This window comes from Amblyomma americanum, chromosome 1, assembly GCF_052857255.1.
Source record: "Amblyomma americanum isolate KBUSLIRL-KWMA chromosome 1, ASM5285725v1, whole genome shotgun sequence".
NCBI lineage: Eukaryota > Metazoa > Arthropoda > Arachnida > Ixodida > Ixodidae > Amblyomma > Amblyomma americanum.
In genome coordinates this window covers 186,773,127-186,791,621 of record NC_135497.1, presented here as the reverse complement: position 1 = coordinate 186,791,621, position 18,495 = coordinate 186,773,127, and the positions used below count along the sequence as shown (strand labels likewise).

The 18,495-nt window shown below is 47.1% G+C and overlaps 1 protein-coding gene across 5 annotated transcripts in view; it reads right to left on the bottom strand.

The window, feature by feature from the left end:
- Nucleotides 1–18,495, bottom strand: part of VAChT (Vesicular acetylcholine transporter) — a 213,823-nt gene that overhangs the window by 68,551 nt on the left and 126,777 nt on the right. For 3 of the 5 annotated variants that reach the window (XM_077648035.1, XM_077648034.1, XM_077648036.1), the window contains one exon: nucleotides 12,395–12,640. The exons of the other annotated variants lie outside the window; for them this stretch is intronic. In XM_077648035.1, the coding sequence (XP_077504161.1) occupies nucleotides 12,395–12,640 (246 nt within the window). The remainder of the gene's footprint in view (nucleotides 1–12,394; nucleotides 12,641–18,495) is intronic. 5 annotated transcript variants of the gene reach the window in all.

The window sequence follows — 18,495 nt, the reverse complement described above, 5'->3', positions numbered from 1 at the left end:
CTAGGAGAAATTTGCGTTCCTGGTTTTCATTTAATGCGGTAGAATTAGAAGCCTTATAACGGGAAAACCCGGCGTTGCGTTCTGTCTAAGAATTCGTTGGTTGGTCAAACCGCTGTCGTGGTGTCATAAAATTCACCGATTGGACAAGAGAGTTATGACATATCATCAGGTCACGTGATGTCCCCCCCCCCCCCCCCCCCCCCCCCCCCCCCGGCCTATCTCTACATGCATTGCCGCAAACAGAAGCCTGATCACGGAAATAAAAACTCGGCGTTGTGGTCTGCCTTAAGATTAGCTGATTCTTATGATTCCCCACGCCTATTCTAAATACGAGTCCCCATTGTTTTTCTTCTTCGGAAATCTCCTTTCCGCTGCGGCGAGCACCTCCGCCAGGCGCGCAACGCTCTCCTCATAGCATATCCACCCTCATAATGCTCAAGAAGGACTATAATTTTCTTACATCTGTTGAACAACAGCGCCTGTATTCTTTCAAGTATTCATCCCTGAAATACTTTTCTTTTGGGATTCATGTCACAACAGAGTGCACATGAACGCCTTTAGTGCATGTGAACCGTAGTCGCGTTGAGCGCGTACTTGCCTCTTAAAAGAAGCCGCAGTGTAGCTGTCTGTCTCACTCTCTCTCTCTCCCCTCTTTTTATTCTGGTTTCGCGAAGGTTCTCTTATCAACCACGGAAGCACCATGCGTGTGCATGGGCAGGGGGTCACCTTGTTTCACAACATTGTTAAATGTATCGACAGTTACGCTGAAGTGAACCGCAGATACTGCAGGAACCTTTTACATTCTTCCAGCTGACAGCGTTGGTCGCTTGAGGAGCCTCGTGTTGCCATTGACGACCTGGACCGCAGAACCAAAACCATCGGCCCCGGGGTACTTGCGCAACCCTCCCCCTCCTCTGGTGCGCCACTCGACTCTCAGTCGTCCACTTGAACACGTCTGGCGCGCGGCGGGAACGCTGGCACCACTCCGCGAAGCCCGCAGAGCAGAAACATGCGGCCACCACGCGCTCAGAAGCTCTGGAGGGGTTCAAAAAAGATCAAGCTAACGAACCCTAAAAATGAGCGTTTCCACCCTCCAGGGGCAAAAGGGCTCGACGGTGGCGCTGTCTAACACCCCCGCACACACAGACCCCTACTCCCCGTGCCCCCACTTCTTACTGCTTCACGTTTTGCTATTTGGACCCCACCGACAAGCGAGCGGCTACCCCCCCTGCCTTCCCCTCCACCTTTCTCCTCTTTCGCGTAAGCCCCGACCCCGCAGCCTCGACTCGTTCGGGCTTCATTTGTTCGGTGCGGTTCATGCCTCTAGATTGTGTGCGCGGTGGCTTCACTAGCGCTCCTGGTGGCATTCTTTAGGCGTGTTTTGTTTTCATTTCGGCCGGTGCGTCTCTGCTCAAAGTAGATAGACAAAGCAAAACGTGGAGGTGCCCTGGTTGGGAGCAGGAGAAGGGGGAAGACTGGGGATGAGCGGGTGGCGGCCGGCCTTCCTCCTTCGGGCGCTCCCGTCCCTTCCCCGGAAAGTGTTTCATTTATCTGGTGGCTAATCAAATTGTACCCCGCCGTCTTCTGCTTCGTTCGTTTTCCCGCAGCCTTCCTCCCGCGCGTTTCGAGCCTGGATGTCCTCAGGGTGCGCTTTCGAAAGCGTTGTTAAAATGGCGCTGTTGAAATAAGTAAAACAACGACGGTCTGGAACGACGAGGGCCAGCCAGGGTAAAATGATGAGCAACAAGAAAGAAAAGAAGAAACAAATACAAAATATTTGCTCTCTCTGTTTTTGCACTCTGCAGGCAGCCGTTGACTGCTGCTAGAAGTGCCAATAAAAAAAGAAGAAGCAGGGAAGCCGCGACAAAGTGTGAAAGCGGCAACTAGAAAAGGGGAAGAACAAGATAAACCCGTGCGCTTTCCTTCCTTTGTGCCCGCTTGCCAGTGGTTTGCTGTCTTTATTGCCAGTGGTTTTCGCGGAGCCCATTTCATTCTTCTAACCGCGGCATTTTATTTCTTCACCAGCCCGTCTTTATCTCAATAATTTAGTATCATTTTTTTCACTTCATGCATTCCTGACCAACGCCAGCTTATAGCATGCTGTGGTCGTTTCTCATCTCTTGCTCATTTCATTCGGTAGTTTAAAACATTCCCTGTTTTTCAATTTCTAGTTTTGGTGTTTTTTCCTTGCTTGTGAAGACATGCTACAAATATCTTGATCTTATCGTAGTTAACTAGATGGAATGCCGCCAACATTTACTTATCGTTGCCTCGAATGCTCGAGCATTTCCAAAAAGCAGTAGCAGTGTTCCTATATTATGATGTGTTGCACAGGATATTTTTTTTATTTATGCATACTGCCGCACAGGCCAAGGCAGGAGTTGCAGTTTTACAAAGTACGCATCTTGTTAGAATTTTTGCATGTAAAATACAAAAAAAACAAAAAAACTCTTTGAACATTAGGAATTTTTGCACGTCACTGACGGCAGAAAAAAAAAGAAAATATTTGAATAGCGCACAGAAACGTCAGCCGCTGTGGTGCAATGTGAAGAAGAAAGGCGCGTGGCCGTAATAGCAAAGTACAACAATTGTAATTAAGAGTAGGTCCGACTGGCAGAAGTTAAAAGAAAACAGAGAACAATGTATATAGATCACTTAGAGGGCGACAGGTAACAAGGCTAGTATACAAAACATTTTTTTATGCACTCATAGAATATTCCCGTTGCGCAGCTCCAAAGCCCTTAGTCTCAGAATTTATAACTTCATTGGGTAATTTGTTCCAGTCATCTATTGTCCTCACGAGAAAAGAATAATGAAAACAGGCTGTCCTGTAAGTCAATGGTTTGATATGTTTACTGTGCTTTGTCCTTGACTGGATGGAACTGTCTGCTTCAATGTACCTTTCGAGGTTTACTTTGTAATAGCCACGTAATATATGATAAAAGAAAACAATCCTATTTTGTTCCATTTTTTTATTAACAGTGGTTAATCCAGCCTTTATTCTTAGTTCTGAAACTGACTGAATTCTAGAATAAGCATTATGAATGAACCAAATAGCTTTGTTCTGCACACGTTCACAATTCAAAATATTCTGCTCAGTGTACGGGCTCTTCGTTACATCACAGACAGAGAAGAGAGACGAATAAAAAGAGTCGTTTAGTATGACTGCAGGGGATGTGACAAGGAAGTGAGCAGCCTCGGAAGAGCTCCTCGGCGCATGCTGCCATGTGTGCATGAACTCAGCTTTTTCCTGCAGTCACAGCTGAGTTGTTGAATCATGCTTGCCATAATCCAACAATTCAGCCAAACAAAAACGATTACGCGCAACTAAACAGCTCGTATTAAATTGAGTGAACAAAGCGAAGAGCGCTAACACCAGTTAAGTGCCGACAATAATCAGAGCGAAGCGCCATTCAAGTTAAATATCAGCTCTTGTGCACCTCCTCAAGAGATGACGTGCGCAAAGAAGCCGAGACTGGGCGAGCGACGGATCGTTTACCATACCAACTACTGAACAAGGCAAAGATTAATTTTTTCTTCTCCAATAGAGAAGCAAAAACAAAATGGATTTTCTGAGTTTCAGGAGATGAAGACATCTCCCCGTAAGCGCCTTCTTTCAGCATATCACGAAATTTCGAACACACGATCACCTCCGTATATGTACGGTAGTGGCCAAGTAGAACGGGTTTGCCCACCGTACATGCATGGCAGTGACTGCAAAAAGGTTAAATTTCATCCTTTGAAGGTGAAGGTTTTCTGCTGCTGTGGGTGAATAAACTGGTACTAGTTCGCCTTCGTACATTCTTGAAAATTAGAAAGCGCAGCAGGAAAGAAAAACAGGGAAGCAAAGTGCAAGCGGTTCTCTTGTAATCTATCTTTCTCTGTGTTCCGTCCTTGTCGCGCTTTCTAGTTCCTCAAAGAGACGTCTCCTTTCTCGTGAGGCTGTTTTAGACAGGGTGTTCCTTCTCTTCTTTGCTCATGCCTTTCTGATGACGAGCCATTTACTCTTTCCAGTTGAAACAACTTGACCTCGCCACAGCGAAGGCACGTGCATATTGGTTGCAGGGTGCGACCGGAAATCACCGGCGCATTCAAGATGGGATATTTGCTTGGAAAGAAATAACAGATTCGCGCACAATAACGCTTGCTATGCAAGTAGGACGTCTTGGCTGTTTTTTGCATCTGTGTAAACAGAGCACGTTATTCAGTATAGTGTCTCCCCTCCTCCCACCACATTCCTATTTATTTTCCTTTACCAAATGGATTCGCTAAATAAACGTCTGCAAAAGAAAAAAAGAGAAGAATCCTACGCTGCCCACTCAACGCCGTTTGTCCTGACACCGAGCCAACGCCTATTTGTGAGGTAAGCAAAATGCGGTGGCGTTGCTGACGCCGGTTGAAGGTAACCGAGAGAAAGAGACCGTTCAATGAAAGGCAGAATTTAGCCGACATTTAAAAATCGCTCACAAGCTACTCTGCGTGGGGAATGGAATCGCCGAGAGAAAGAGAGAAGAAGATAGGTGTAGATAATAGTAAAGTAAAAGAATTAGAAACAAAAATTCGGCCATTGAATTTGGGCTGAGAGGAAACAACTAATAAAGCTAGAAGATAGTAAACGATTCATTGCAGTGTCCTACAAATGGGCTGACATAGTTCACTGCATGAAAAATGCACAGTGAAGAGACAAAAACCGAGTACTTGCGACCAAACTATAACACCATCATCACTCGAACGTCTATCAAGCAGCCGTATGGCGCTATGTGACACAGCGGAGAGGTTAAATAGGCTGCAAACGGCAAACCCTTTGTACGTATGTGCGTTTTCTCGCCTGTTTGTTTGTCTCGCTTTCGTCACAGACCGCCGTAAGGCCATTTTTTTTTTCTACGCTCGAGTGATGATCTTTAAGAATCGTCCGGGTGTATTTGCAAGAACAGAATACGTAAGTATAGAGCGTCATTTCAAAACCTATGGTCTGTTAAAACACCACAGTATATGAGCGCCCGAGTGACGCTCGAGTGGTAGTACCAGTTGCAAGCGCGGCTCAAAGAAACAGATGTAAACAAATCTTTCCGTAATTATTTTTTTTAAATTTCGCAGCTCACCTGTGAAGGTGTCAGTTCGTTAACTGCTGGTCAGCAATTTTAAGAAGAGCATAAAAACGTATTACAACGTATCATTACAAGGCTGATATGTAATTTCGAAAGTCACGATACATGTGTGTTGTGATGCCGGACATATCCCCCGCAACATCTAGGCACGCAATCACCTGGGTGTTTCTCCGAATCGCGCAAGCTTCTCGCGGAGTCAGACACGCTGCCGCATGTGCTAAATTTGTTCGCAAGAACAGTCGTTCAAACTAGACAACCTAAATAGCTGTATGTGTGGAAGGCAGTTCTCAAATGGCGAGATAAGCAAAGCGCGCACCATAGCTGACGACGTCGCAGACGATATTTTCGGCTGCTTCAGACGCCTGCTAGCACCCTCTATGTTTGCAAATGCGGTGTTGTTCTATAAAAGGCCTTTGCTTGGCTATGCTTTTTTCTAATACTGAATATGCCTCAACCTGTGCGTTTGTTCTCTGAACAAGACAGCCGGCGTGCATTTGAGACCGCGAACTCTTGGTACTGCACGTTGCATTGTCACCACTGGCAAAGCGAATCTATTGGGAATCCGTATATGACAAAATATTCGTAATAAACGTAAAATGAAATATCGTGGGGGAGAAGTAATGTACTATTTACGGCACGTGGCTACCAAGTTTAAGGCAGCCAGAAAACTCGCGATGTGCATTTGCATAACTGACAAATGTGCGCATGCGGTCACGCAGCCTTAGGTACGATGGCCAAGGTGCAACGTTACTTGGACCAACCTAAGGCTCTCAGCTTTTGTTTTTACGGCCGGTTGCGGGCATATGAAACGAGGCTGGAAATCTCATCAAGGCAGATGTGCGTTCGAGTTGGTTCGACATGAATGGAGCGTGCAGTGCAACGGGAACAAGGAACATACAGGCGACAACACATGTGCTAATTCCAGATTTCATGCAGAAAAGTCACCTACAATCGCCTCTTATAAGAGAGGATATAAAACGTTCTTGTAGGCGTTCTTTTTCTGCCTATTAGTTGGGAGCAGCACATGCGGTGTCGCCTCTGTCGTCCCTGTCCCCAAAGCGCTGCGCGCTTTGCTCTGGAGTTCTCATCTTCCGGCACACAGTGGCTCCGAGCGTGTTCACGACGGGACGCTCGGATGCCGCTTGGCTTGCCTTCTTCTAGTAGGCCCCGTGCAGCGGGTCACGGTCTACATGGAGACTGTGAGGAAGCTCTCAGACTTGCCCGGTGCGGCCTCTCAAACGACGCTACAAGCAAACTGTCATCGCGCTGCTCGTGCGTGCGTTCCTTCAAGGTTTGAACACGGGCATTCAAAAAAAAAAAACACAGCGCCAACGTACATCCAGTGCACGCGCACCCCATATGCGCGTGTAACAACGTAAACAAACACGCGCGCTCTCGGAGCAACACGCTCGACTACGCTCAGGCGGAGGCCCATGGAGTTGCGCCTGCGGCGGCGGCGGCGTCTACAACACAGCGCGCACCGTGTGCGCCGCGGATTAACTGCGAGGCACGCACGTGCGCGCGGGGTCTCAGCGCCCAGCGCCTTCCCGCACCGGGGACTCGCGCACCGCCAATTAATGAGCACCTAATTGAATCAGCACCGCACGAGCGCCGCGTCTTCATTTGCATGCGACGCTCCTCTGCGCCGACAGCGCGCCCTCCCCGCATCTCTGTCCCCCCCCCCCACCCCCCGCGTATTTTTTCCCCCTATCAGGCTACCCGCCCGCAGCCGTCGTCCCGCGGAGCTCGTCATCCCGGTTTGCTGGTCGGTGATTCCCCTACGTGGTCCGCAGGCGCAATTTTAGGCGCCACGCAGGGCGGGAAAGGTATTCGCGGAAATGCGGTGCATCCTTGGCTCTTGTGTCACTGCGGCTTCGACGCCATTCTCTTGAGACTCGCATGGACACATGCCGGATGCGCGTGTTTGTGCAAGCTTTACGAATAATAATAATAATAATAATAATAATAATAATAATAATAATAATAATAATAATAATAATAATAATAATAATAATAATAATAATAATAATAATAATAATAATAATAATAATAATAATAATAATAATAATAATAGTTTTTTGGGGAAAGGAAATGGCGCAGTATCTGTCTCGTACATCGTTGGACACCTGAACCGCGCCGTAAGGGAAAGGATAAAGGAGGGAGTGAAAGAAGAAAGGAAGAGAGAGGTGACCGTAGTGGAGGCCTCCGGTAATAATTTCGACCACCCGGGGACCTTTAACGTGCATCTGACATCGCACAGCACATGGGCGCCTTTTGCGTTTCGCCTCCATCGAAACGCAAGCCGCCGCGGTCGGGTTCGAACCCGGGAACTCCGGATCAGTAGTCGAGCGCCCTAACCACTGAGCCACCGCGGCGGGTTTTACGAGTAGCTTTGTTTTCACTTTTTTTTTCTTTTTCGTGACTCGATTTTTCCAGACTCGCCAGGACAACGGGACAGTTTTCATTTAGGGCGGTTGCAATAACCTTCCGTGCGCGAATTGAGAGTTCACAGCAAGCGTGCAGTTTTTATCTTACACACTTCGCTGAAACAGTTGAAAAGAAGACAAAGTTAATTTGTTTTTAAATCTCTAAACGGGTAGGCAAGAACGAAAGACGAGATCTGGAAGGACTCTATGGTCAAGACGACGAGCTAAAGGCTGGCACAGGAAACAAAGATCAGAAATGTAAGGGAATGAAACTGAAAGATGAGACCCGTCCAGACACGTTAGACATGATGCTGTCTTGCTTCACTTCCTTAAAAAATAAACATCCGCTCGCTTACAACCGCAGGTAACCCTTTTATATTATCGAGAGAGTGCAGACAAGTTTTCTTTTTTTTTGTAGTATGCGCTTCGAGTACTTCGGCAGCTAGTAGCCGGACACCACACACAGACGTCAGTCATAATCCTGTGCGAGAAACAGGCGATTATTGCTTTGCTTTGGTACCCTTCAGTAGGCTGTCTCGAAAACCGCGGTTTTATGCCGGCCGTTTCACTTACGAACAGCTCAGATAGGTCGACGCTGGCAATAAGCGTCGTGGCTACGAAAGAGGTAAATCTACGTCGTCGTAGAACGAATAGGGCAGGAGGGAAAAAGATCTGAATATCATGATGAAATTTTGTAACTATTCTGCCCCAGGGCGGGGTTTAATTCCGCGTCTCGCGAGGCGCTTATGCATCGCGAAGCAATTTTTCAACGTGGGCGGTCCACACTGTTCCGTCTGACAGGCCTTGCATGCCAACGTTGTAAGTGCGGCGGGCGGAGTTTGTGCTCGCTGAACGTAGGCTTTCGCTCCATGCAAAGAGGCTTTCGTTTACGCCAGCGCAAGTATCTGAATTGCAAAGTTGCTGTCGCGGAGGAGGAACTTGCTAACATAGATAGCCGCTGCTGCTTCTCTGAGGTTTAAGAGCTGAAGGGTTTAATAGAGGATTATAGAGGGGGGGGGGGGGTGCATTATGAAGAGAATGTTTGCGTTATAACATTAAAACCGTCGTCAGAAGAAGGCGGTCTGCTGGCCAACGCTCTTTTAATTGAAGTCGCTTTCGCGATGTAACTTCTACTCTAAGAATGCATCACCGGCATGGTGCCGCGAAGAGACCTTTGCGCCCTCTAACAAGATGCCCCCTCAAAGTAGGCCCTCCAGCCAATGGTGTCGACCGATTTTCATGACGGCGTTGTTATTCCTCCTTTCATCTGCTACCCCCTGCGGTTTCACGCTAGCAGTTCCAGGGGGGTAACCACGACGTAATGAAGATAGGTCGACGCCAATTGCTGGAAGGGCTCCGTTGAGGGGTGTTGGCCTCTTCGTTCTTCGGCTGTATCCTGTTATATTTTGGGTGGCACGTGTCTCAGCGAATGCCAGGCTGATGAACGTGCGTGCATATTCAAGTACACATGTAAGAGGCAAAGGCAAAACCGAAGCTAATGGTATGAAGTTGAGTGACGCGCACGGCCGCTCGCCCGCACACACGTGTCAAATGCTTTTCGTATGCCCCCTGAAAGAGTGGCGCTGCCACAGTAAGCATCTTAATGCGGTTAGAGCACGCTTGCAAGGAGACAAGACGAATTGGGGGTTATAATAATAACAATTGGTTTTTTGGGAAAAGGAAATGGCGCAGTATCTGTCTCATATATCGTTGGACACCTGAACCGCGCCGTAAGGGAAGGGATAAGGGAGGGAGTGAAAGAAGAAAGGGGTGCCGTAGTGGAGGGCTCCGGAATATTTCGACCACCTGGGGATCTTTAACGTGCACTGACATCGCACAGCACACGGGGCGCCTTAGCGTTTTTCCTCCATAAAAACGCAGCCGCCGCGGTCGGGTTCGAACCCGGGAACTCCGGATCAGTAGTCGAGCGCCCTAACCCACTGAGCCACCGCGGCGGGGCTGGGGGTTATCGCTGTCCGTATTTATTACGAGACGGCGCGAGTTGCGTGCACTTTTGAGGCGCCACAACCCAGATGAAGACCCACTGCACGGAAGCTTGCCGCATGCTTGCCGAGTGCTTGTTCGTAAGGCTCGCACATGCATGGGACTCACCACGGATGAATTCACGGGTTGTCGAGCCCACAAAGACCGACGATGGCTATCAAAATTAAGTGTGGCTTGTTTGCCTCCCATTCAAACCAACTGCCCTGCTGGCAACACAGCAGCCGCACCAACTATTAAACATTTGCTCTGGCAGTGCCCCAAGTTCGCTGACGTGCGGCGGAAGCACCGGGACAAGTCACCAGCTTCGAATAGCGGATCCGTCCCGCGTCGGAGGTTGACCGCGTCTTAAGGCAACGGTGTCGTTCGCCTTCGCCGCGGAATTCCTCCGCATGGTGTGAAGTGCGGGGGAACTCTTTGTTGGCTGGGTTCGTACCCTCCTACACCTCTATGCCCCAACCTGTACCTTTAGGCCAATGGGTGAATCTTTCAATAAAGCAGAGTCATCATCACTTCTACCCCCTTCCTCCTCCTCCTCCTCCTCCTCCTACTACTACTACTACTGCTACTACTACTACTACTACTACTACTACTACTACTACTACTACTACTACTACTACTACTACTACTACTACTACTACTACTGCTGCTGCTGCTGCTGCTACTACTACTTTCGTGAACTTTTTCTTCTTTCAATATCTGGTTTTTTTTCCCGAATTATTTATATTTGTTGTTATTATCCTTGGAGGCGAAGGTGTGTTTAAAAAAAAGACTGCTATAACTTTAATAGCCGGTTTCTCGTTGCACCCTTTTACCATGTCACGGATATATATGTCCTGCGATTTCCGTTCGGCGTATAGGCTGACTGATATAGTCTACCGATTGAATGAACAAGGAAACAAAAACTACAAAAACAAAATGAACTCATTCCAACGTACAAACCAGCCTTCCGGTGGTGTTACACAATAATTGATTTTGGTGGACAGATAGCAGCAGAACGGGGATTGTAACGAAATCACATTTAGTGTGAACATATGGGACGAGCACTGCCATGTCGTGGGAAAAGTTGACAAACTTTGTTAAGGATCGAAAGTGACCGACATACGTGCCCAACTTCGAGCAGTTACGATGACTGTGGAGCAACAAAACACATAACATGAGACCTGTTTTTTTTTCTGCCCTTAGTCTTTTCATTTTTTTTGCATTTTCTACCTTCTGATGACAATCGTGCTTTTAAACACATTTTCCTGCCTGACAACAGCGCCTAAATTCTTTCTCTCAGGTTACATAACCAGCAATGTTAACGTTTTTTCACTGAGAGCAAGCAGAATTATTGCCCAACGAGACAATGCCTACCGGGAATGAGCGTAATCTAATTGGCTTTTCGCTTGAAGACCCTCGTACATCATATATTTAAGTCTGTAAAAAGAAGAACATGAAGAGGAAATGCACGTCGAGTTTTGGAATATGGTTCGCATCCATTAACACATCTAATGTCAGCAGCATGTGTTCAACACTTATCTAGAGCCACGCATAAGCGGTCGAGTTGACAAAACCGAATTGGTTGCACTTTTGTTACTTTTCAAAAAAGTAGCTTTCCTTCCAGTGCAGAATAAGTGGTGGTCATCTGCTAATTGCTGAACATTTAGCAGAAATCATTAGAATATAAGGTATGTTTTTCGAAACTTTAGTAGCAAGAGGAGGCAAGTGGAAGCAACATCAACTGCATTCCCAGTACTGTTCTCCGTATTCTGCCATCAGCTAAACGAATACAGGGCCACGGAGTAAATGGAGCCCGTTGTACTCGAACACCTTCACTTGCTGCACCGAAAGTTATTCACTGAAGGTCTTAAAACTATCATTAAAATAAAAAGAGAAGCGTTCGTAATGCACAAAAACAAAAGGAGGAATGAAACTTTCGAAAAAGATTATTTTTACCTACCCTGATATTTATGTGGCAACTCTGCGAATTTTTACGGGCTGAACTGGCGCCAAGCAGTTGGGCACTACCAGTTATAAAAAGAAGTAATTTTTAAGTTGTAAACATTCCGCAATTTTAAAGCTGACTGTCGTTTACTGAGATGGGAGAAAATATTTTCGTACTCCGGCAGCAAATGAAATAGCTGAGAGAGCAGGGCATAGCAGTGATAGTTATGTGACGCATTAAATGGGGGGAGGCGTGATTCGAAATCCTAAGGACTGTTCATTTGTGAGCGTTCGCAGACATACTGCACTACTCGTTGCACTGCTGTATTTCCATATTCTGACAAAACTTGTGCCTACAGAACATGTCTCTTGAAAGAACGAGTGATCCTAACATATATGTCCTAACCGAGACCAAGGATTGGAATTAAAAAAAAAAGATTATTTCTGCAGCCGCTATGTGGAAGATATAAAATGTCGTTTTCGTGAGCTTCTTACTGGAATATCTTTATAGTACTGCAGCCCGACTGAATATTTACTTCGTAATATTCAATCCTTCCAGATAATAACATGTTGTATCGGTTAGGTTGCACTAGGTCGGCCACTTGCTGTAATACGGTCGTGGCGCAGCAATGAAAGACGTCTAACCTCATCGAAAAACTCAACAAAAAATTTCTCTTGTCGCTACAGATTTTTTGTGCCATTTTTGGGCATGAGGTTTTAGTAAAAACAAACTTTTGCAATAACGAAATAATTTTCTGTAGTATTGCGCTGTATCTTGTCGTAGCGACAGAACTGCAGAAAAATACTACAATATGAAAGAAAACCACGTTACGAAAAGATGACGAATCATTTTGTTTCAGGCCTGAATTTTCTCTTCCTTCATCCACGAGGCAATGCACGTCAGTGAGTAGGGCGAGAGAGAAAGTGGCGCACCCAGTTGTCCCGGGAGGAGGCGAAGAGCTTGAGCTTCTCCTGCAGCAGCGGTCCCAGCGGGTCACGGCCTCCTTTGCCGTCCTGGGAGGCAGTGTTGTTGCCCTGGCCGTGCATGAACTGGTGCACGAGCCGGCGGGTGTTCTCCATCTGGGCGGGGCTGCTCACCACAGCCACCAGGGAGTCGAGGTAACGTTGCAGCGTCGCCGCCAGGGCGGGCACGAAGGCGCGTTCGAGCTCGCCGCACGCCTATAGTCGCACCAGTGGCACCGGGAGCAGGGGCGACGTACAGCGTTGGTTGCATTCGTGTGATTGGACATGATGGGTGGTGGGGGTGGCGGGCAAGGAGTGGTGGATGCGTGGGTGGCCCATGGCCGGTTGTTGGCGGACAGAGGTTTGCACAAGAGAAGTGTGTCGGTATATGGAGAGAGAGAGAGAGAGAAAGAGAAGGTAAGGAGAAGAGGAAGAAAGATGTAGGGTTGTTTTGAGAGGGAGAGTAATGTACAGTAAATGGGAGGCAGTTGAAAATGGGGCGCGATTCGTGTGATCACGTTGGGTGGAGAAGATGCGGGCAGAGAAGGCAACATAAATGTGGATGGACATGCGTGAGGTTGAACAAGGGAGAAAGGGCGGCAGAAGGAAGGAAAAGAAAGAGAGAAAATATAATGAGGCAGTGTACAACAAGCCGCGCACAAAAGTATGAACAGTTTTGTTTTTCACATTTATGATGCGGCAGCCTCTTGAAAAGCATGCGGCAGAATAAGCTGGTTCAATGCAAACAACACTGCTCCTCTCCTGATGATGGGCACCCATAAGTGCGAGCCAGCCCAATAATTTTGTTATTGTTTCTTCATCGCTCGCTTTCATCAACAGCAACGCGAAAAACGGCCATTACTGCTAGTAGCAAACCAACAGCGCATACAGAAGATCACACCGTGCACATTTCACATTATTAATGAGCCCATCTTTCGTGTGTAACTGCAGCGACTGTGTTTGTGAAATTCGTATAATTTCAAAGTAGCAGCAAAATAAAACGCTTTTCTGGTGACAGTCTCGATGTATGCCATGCCTATAGATACATGAGCGACAATACAATTTTTTCGTTTTACTGGTCGGCGTCTCTTTGTTTTGAAATATAAATTGCACTTTGTACTGTGCAGAAAGGCAAAACATGTTATGCTTATGCCCAAGTATGGCAGACTTTCATTACACAGTGATGACGTCTCGAAAACAGGAAAAGCCAATTCACAAGCATATTTCTTTTTCCTTACGAGGAAATAATGACGAAGTCCGCGACCTGACAGTGAGTGCGCATAGTGCTGTTTTCCTGTATCAATAACCCGATACAACAGGGAACCTCTCGAGTCTATTTCAGTGCGGGTTCCGGGAAAAATGCCCCCGGAAAAAAACGTCCCGTTTTCGGAGTAGAAAAAACTGTTCCCAAACGGGTGCCATCAAACTTTCTGTAACCCGTTGGGATTTGGTAAACGCCTTGCATGCAGGAAGGGGGTGGGGTGTCGATCCTTAGTCCCGCCGTGTACCCGCCGGTTTTCTAATGGGCACAAGCTTTCCCCTGGCCTGGTGCTCAGTTTTACTACCTGGCCCTCGCAGGTACTGTGTTATCTGTAATGGCTGCAAGAGTTCTTGGTGAACTGTTCTCCAAAAACTAATGCCAGAAGCTGCCCGAGGAATACTAGTCTGCTTTCACACATGAAATGTTTATTGTATCTGGAGGTTTGCAAACTGAGTTAAAACATAACAACTTTCCGGCGAAGGCCTCCCACTTATCCCCTGTGATGTGGAGCGTCCACTCGGCCACTCTTGATGGATAACACAGCGCCAACAATCGTGCAACATTTTACGCTACAGCGATTTCACCCATCGGCATGGAAGTGGCTGAACAACGAACAGATCTGGGGCGTTCATCCCCCCGTCGGTGATGTAACAAAAGTAATGGCTCTCATCGAGTACCCTGAGGGCTGCCGAAATGTGCGGGGATCAGTGTTACAATCACTCTTTAGGCTTTCAGATGACACAGGCATTATGGAACAGTTGTAGAGCCACAATAATTTAAATCGGAGACTCGGGTATAGCAATCGCCGACTGACCATTAACACCGCCACCACCACCAATCACCGTGGGGCTTTCATAAAAAAATGATTGCATTAGAAAGTGAGTGTCCGAGGGCAAGTGCGTCTCTGGATCGTTCGGCGCTTCAGCAAAGTCACCGGCGAACGTGCTCTGTGGTGTTGCTTTTCCTGGCATGACCTGCTCTACATGATCATAGCGTGATCTGGTACTGCAAAGTACTTCATGCTTGCATCTACTCTCAATGTCAAGGAAGAGTCTAATGAAGAGGGCGACTTTTTGTCAAGTGGTTCCTGAAGAAATCATCTTTTTGGTAATTTTTCCTGGGGACCTTTTCCTAACGGGCACTTCGTCAGGGGACTTTTTTTCGGATACTTTTTTTGCCCGGGGACATATGTTACGGGGACGTTCCTTTCGGGGACATTTTTTACTACACCCATTTCAGTGCTGCTCGAAGTAAAAATGTGGCGCCTCCTGAAGTACTTCCCCCTATTCTATGCTTTTGTAAAAGGTGGTATGCACACTCCACTCAATAGTCGACGTACCCGGACAACGGAATAGCATTTCAAGGCATACAGCTCCCTGAACAAAGACGCCAGCCATAAAGGAAACCGAAGCCCCCTCATTCTGTGAGTGCGTCCGAGCTTCCTTGTCGTTAGGAGCGGCACGACCCTCACCGCCGCAGTGCCGTCGTCCCGCACACCGCGTTTATCTTTCGTGGCTCAAGAGCGTCGTTGGCCGCAGTCCCCGCAGTGGCACACGCGCCCAATGCGCGAGCGACCGACCGCAGACGCATCGCTTCCGTGTCACGTCTCCGCCACCGGATCCATTCTTCCCGTGCACGCCGGAAGTACTTCTCCCCGGCTTCCTTCCGCCATCGCTTCGTCCCACCCTCTGTCCCCAGAACCTTCCGTGTACGCTTCACGCCCACTTCGTCTCACTTACGCAGCTTGTTCCGAGCCTCCCCCCTTTGTTCGGTACCCTGCGAGAAGTGCTTAGGCGTCGGAGGCTAGTGACCAATGGCGTTTCCAATGGCTTGATCCTTGCTCGAAACGATTTCCTTCGGGCTCCGGCTCGATGCAGCAGTGTGTGTGCGCCACACGGTTGTCTAGCATCGGGGAGAGAGGTAAGGAGAGGGCAGGGACTGGAATGGGAAACACCTGTGTTGACGCGCCACAAAAACAATGGAGCGGCTCTTCACTTTTATCGCATATGAATACCGGTCAAGGACTAGCACAAGATGAGGAGCAGTTCCATCTGCGAGCTCATGTCAACTGAACATCTGCTACGCAGTCCTTTTTACAGAGCACGCCTCGAGAGGTGACCCACAGCCTTATACAGGGCGATTCTGTTAATCTGATTTTTATTTTAAGAACAGAGAGAGATACGTTGGTACGGGCTGGCAAGAAGGATTATACAGCGAGGCGAACATTATGTACTTGATAGAGTTTAAGTAAGAGGTGAATAATTAGGTAAAATTAAGTGGTCAACTCTATAACTTTAGGTTTGTTTTAGGGCGCTAGATTATATTGGAGAGCAGAAGGCCGTAAAAATCAAAGGCGAACCCAGTTTATAAATTTTCTCAATGGTCGTTTGTTCGAAATATCTAGCGTGAAAAATGCTTCTTTGAAAGTTCGCTAAGTATGCCTTCCCGCGTTGTCCATTGTTAATATGGCGTGTCGCTCGCATTTTCAATGCAGCAAACAAAAGATAGATTTTTATATTTTACGATTTAGATAAAGCAACGTGATTTTTGAGCCGACACAACGCGTACAGACGCCATTTTATCTGGGTGGACTAGTTATTCTACCAGATCACTATTACCGTGGCGAACGCCCATCACGCTGCAACGCGGAGCTTCTCCCGTATTCACGTTTTTGGTATTGTTATTTGAACACCTAGGAATCATTATTTGGCGCTGCGGTATCAGAGGCGTAATGCATTCAAAGGTGCTTGTACGGCTGCACGGTTTGGGCAGATCACTCACACGAAACGTTCCTCCATGAAAGTTTTCTCTTAAAAATAAATGCGAGAGTTCGAAACAAACGTAAGTTTTTCACTTCTCATGATTTATTCTAAGCGCTTAAAGGCTAGATTCTGTTTATGCCGCGAATAATGTTATTGCGTGTAGACCACAAAAGTGAGTAAGTTATCGTTGTAGGCAGTAGCCACATGCAGTGGCTAGGCCGTCTGCGTGGCTTGGCTTGTCTGCGCGCTCGCGTGAGGCTCGCGGCGGCTTGCACGCGTGTGGTGCTCGTGCCGGCATTTGCTTGACTGGAATAAAGCTGTCCGGTTGGCGTCTCAACGCTCTCGCTTTCCTCAACTCAACAGTTTTCACTGCGACAGAAAATATGAGCTGTAGCAGTTTTGCTGAATAATTCTTGATATTTGGGTCGTGAAGACACGTCTCCTTGTTGCGATTTTTCGTCGTAGTTAAAGGTGAACGACCCCGGCAGAAGAAAATAACATAAAACACGAGGTTTTAGTTTTAGCTTTCGATGTTTGCTTTCCAAGAAAATGTTTTGTTGTTTTACGTTTAAACGGCTCCTTTTTTTTTAAAGAGTGAGAAACGGTCTTCGAGATCAGCTGCTTTTTGCGCGCAAAATTTTCGCTGTGACAACAGAGAGTTAGAGACACTTTGCGGCTAGTACAAAGAAGCACAATGTTTTCCCGTAGTTGCTAGTGAGACAAATTGAGCGCACATTACATCCTCGGCATTAAGACAAACAAAATAGTTTCAAGGTGTACACACAGGTGGTGGCCGGAAAATGTTTCTTCGCTGCGTACAGTGTTAAATACCACTGATATCAGCGCGAAGAATAAATGCCGCTTATACGGTAGGGACTGAACAGTCTGCGCTGAACAGACTTCATTCATGCAGATGCTATGCTTAGATGGATGCCAGAGTATTGATAATGTGAATATCGTGTCTAGCGTTGTTCAAAATGCGGAGTTGTAAAATGAGCAGCCTTCTGCTTTCACTTTTAGTGTTTCCTGAGGAAGCGCCCTTGATCATAAAGTTGCACCTTGGAACAATCCTGTGGATGACAGCATTTAGAACTTAGCGACACAGCGTCCCGCCACCGTAGAAGACTAACTCGTCCGACGTTTTTTTCTTCTTAACGTGGACAGCTTTCTAGAGTGCTACTTGACTTTGAAAAAACAGCATACATATGTGCGTCCTTATCCCTAAAAATTTGCGGACTAAATGGCTGCTACCCATAACAAGTGTACAAATTCTAAGAATCAACTCGTGTGTCCGATCTCTGAGCGGTGGCATGAACCAACCTTTTGCACAGCAAAAGGAATAAGTGTCATGGTTGAGAGTGTTAATCTTTCCGGCATTGTTGCTTGCGCTGTATTCAATGATATCTTTGGACAAGCAATAAAAGAAAGACATTTGAAGTAAGCTAGCAGAAACGTCGTAACCAACAAGGAATGGTTTGTCACCTCGCGAATTGGCTAGGAAAATTGAGCGGTGAAGTTTTATGCGTAAATATCGCCACTGTTACACGCATATAAACGATAAGCGGTGCCATTTCAAGAACGACTGCTGTAACTGAGATAACTCTACATGTCGTCCCAGAGAACCTCAGTCAAAGGTTTAAAAAAAATGTTGCGGAGAAAAAGCTAACGCAGCATTTTATTGTTAGAAGAAACCGGAGTTTTTTCATTTCCTCCTTAATTAGAAATAAGTTAAAATAAATTCATTAACCTTCAAATTTTTTCCCATCCACGAAGTTTTAATTACAGAGCTGAAAAAACAAAACGGCCGCATTTTCAGCAAAGGTACTTTCATTGGGATCTTTCTCACTGTAGGAAGCGTGCGGATCTTAGCAGGGGAAGATAGCGGCTGCTGGCAGTCGCTGATAGGGGCTGCGGCTGCACGAGGTTGGACGCGCCATGCAGCCACAACCTGCACAGGATCACCGCCAGGAGCGGATTCTTCAAAGCAAGCACTCCAGCCGCGAGCACTTCGGCTTTTGCGGGATTTAACCCACGCCCGAACAACAGTT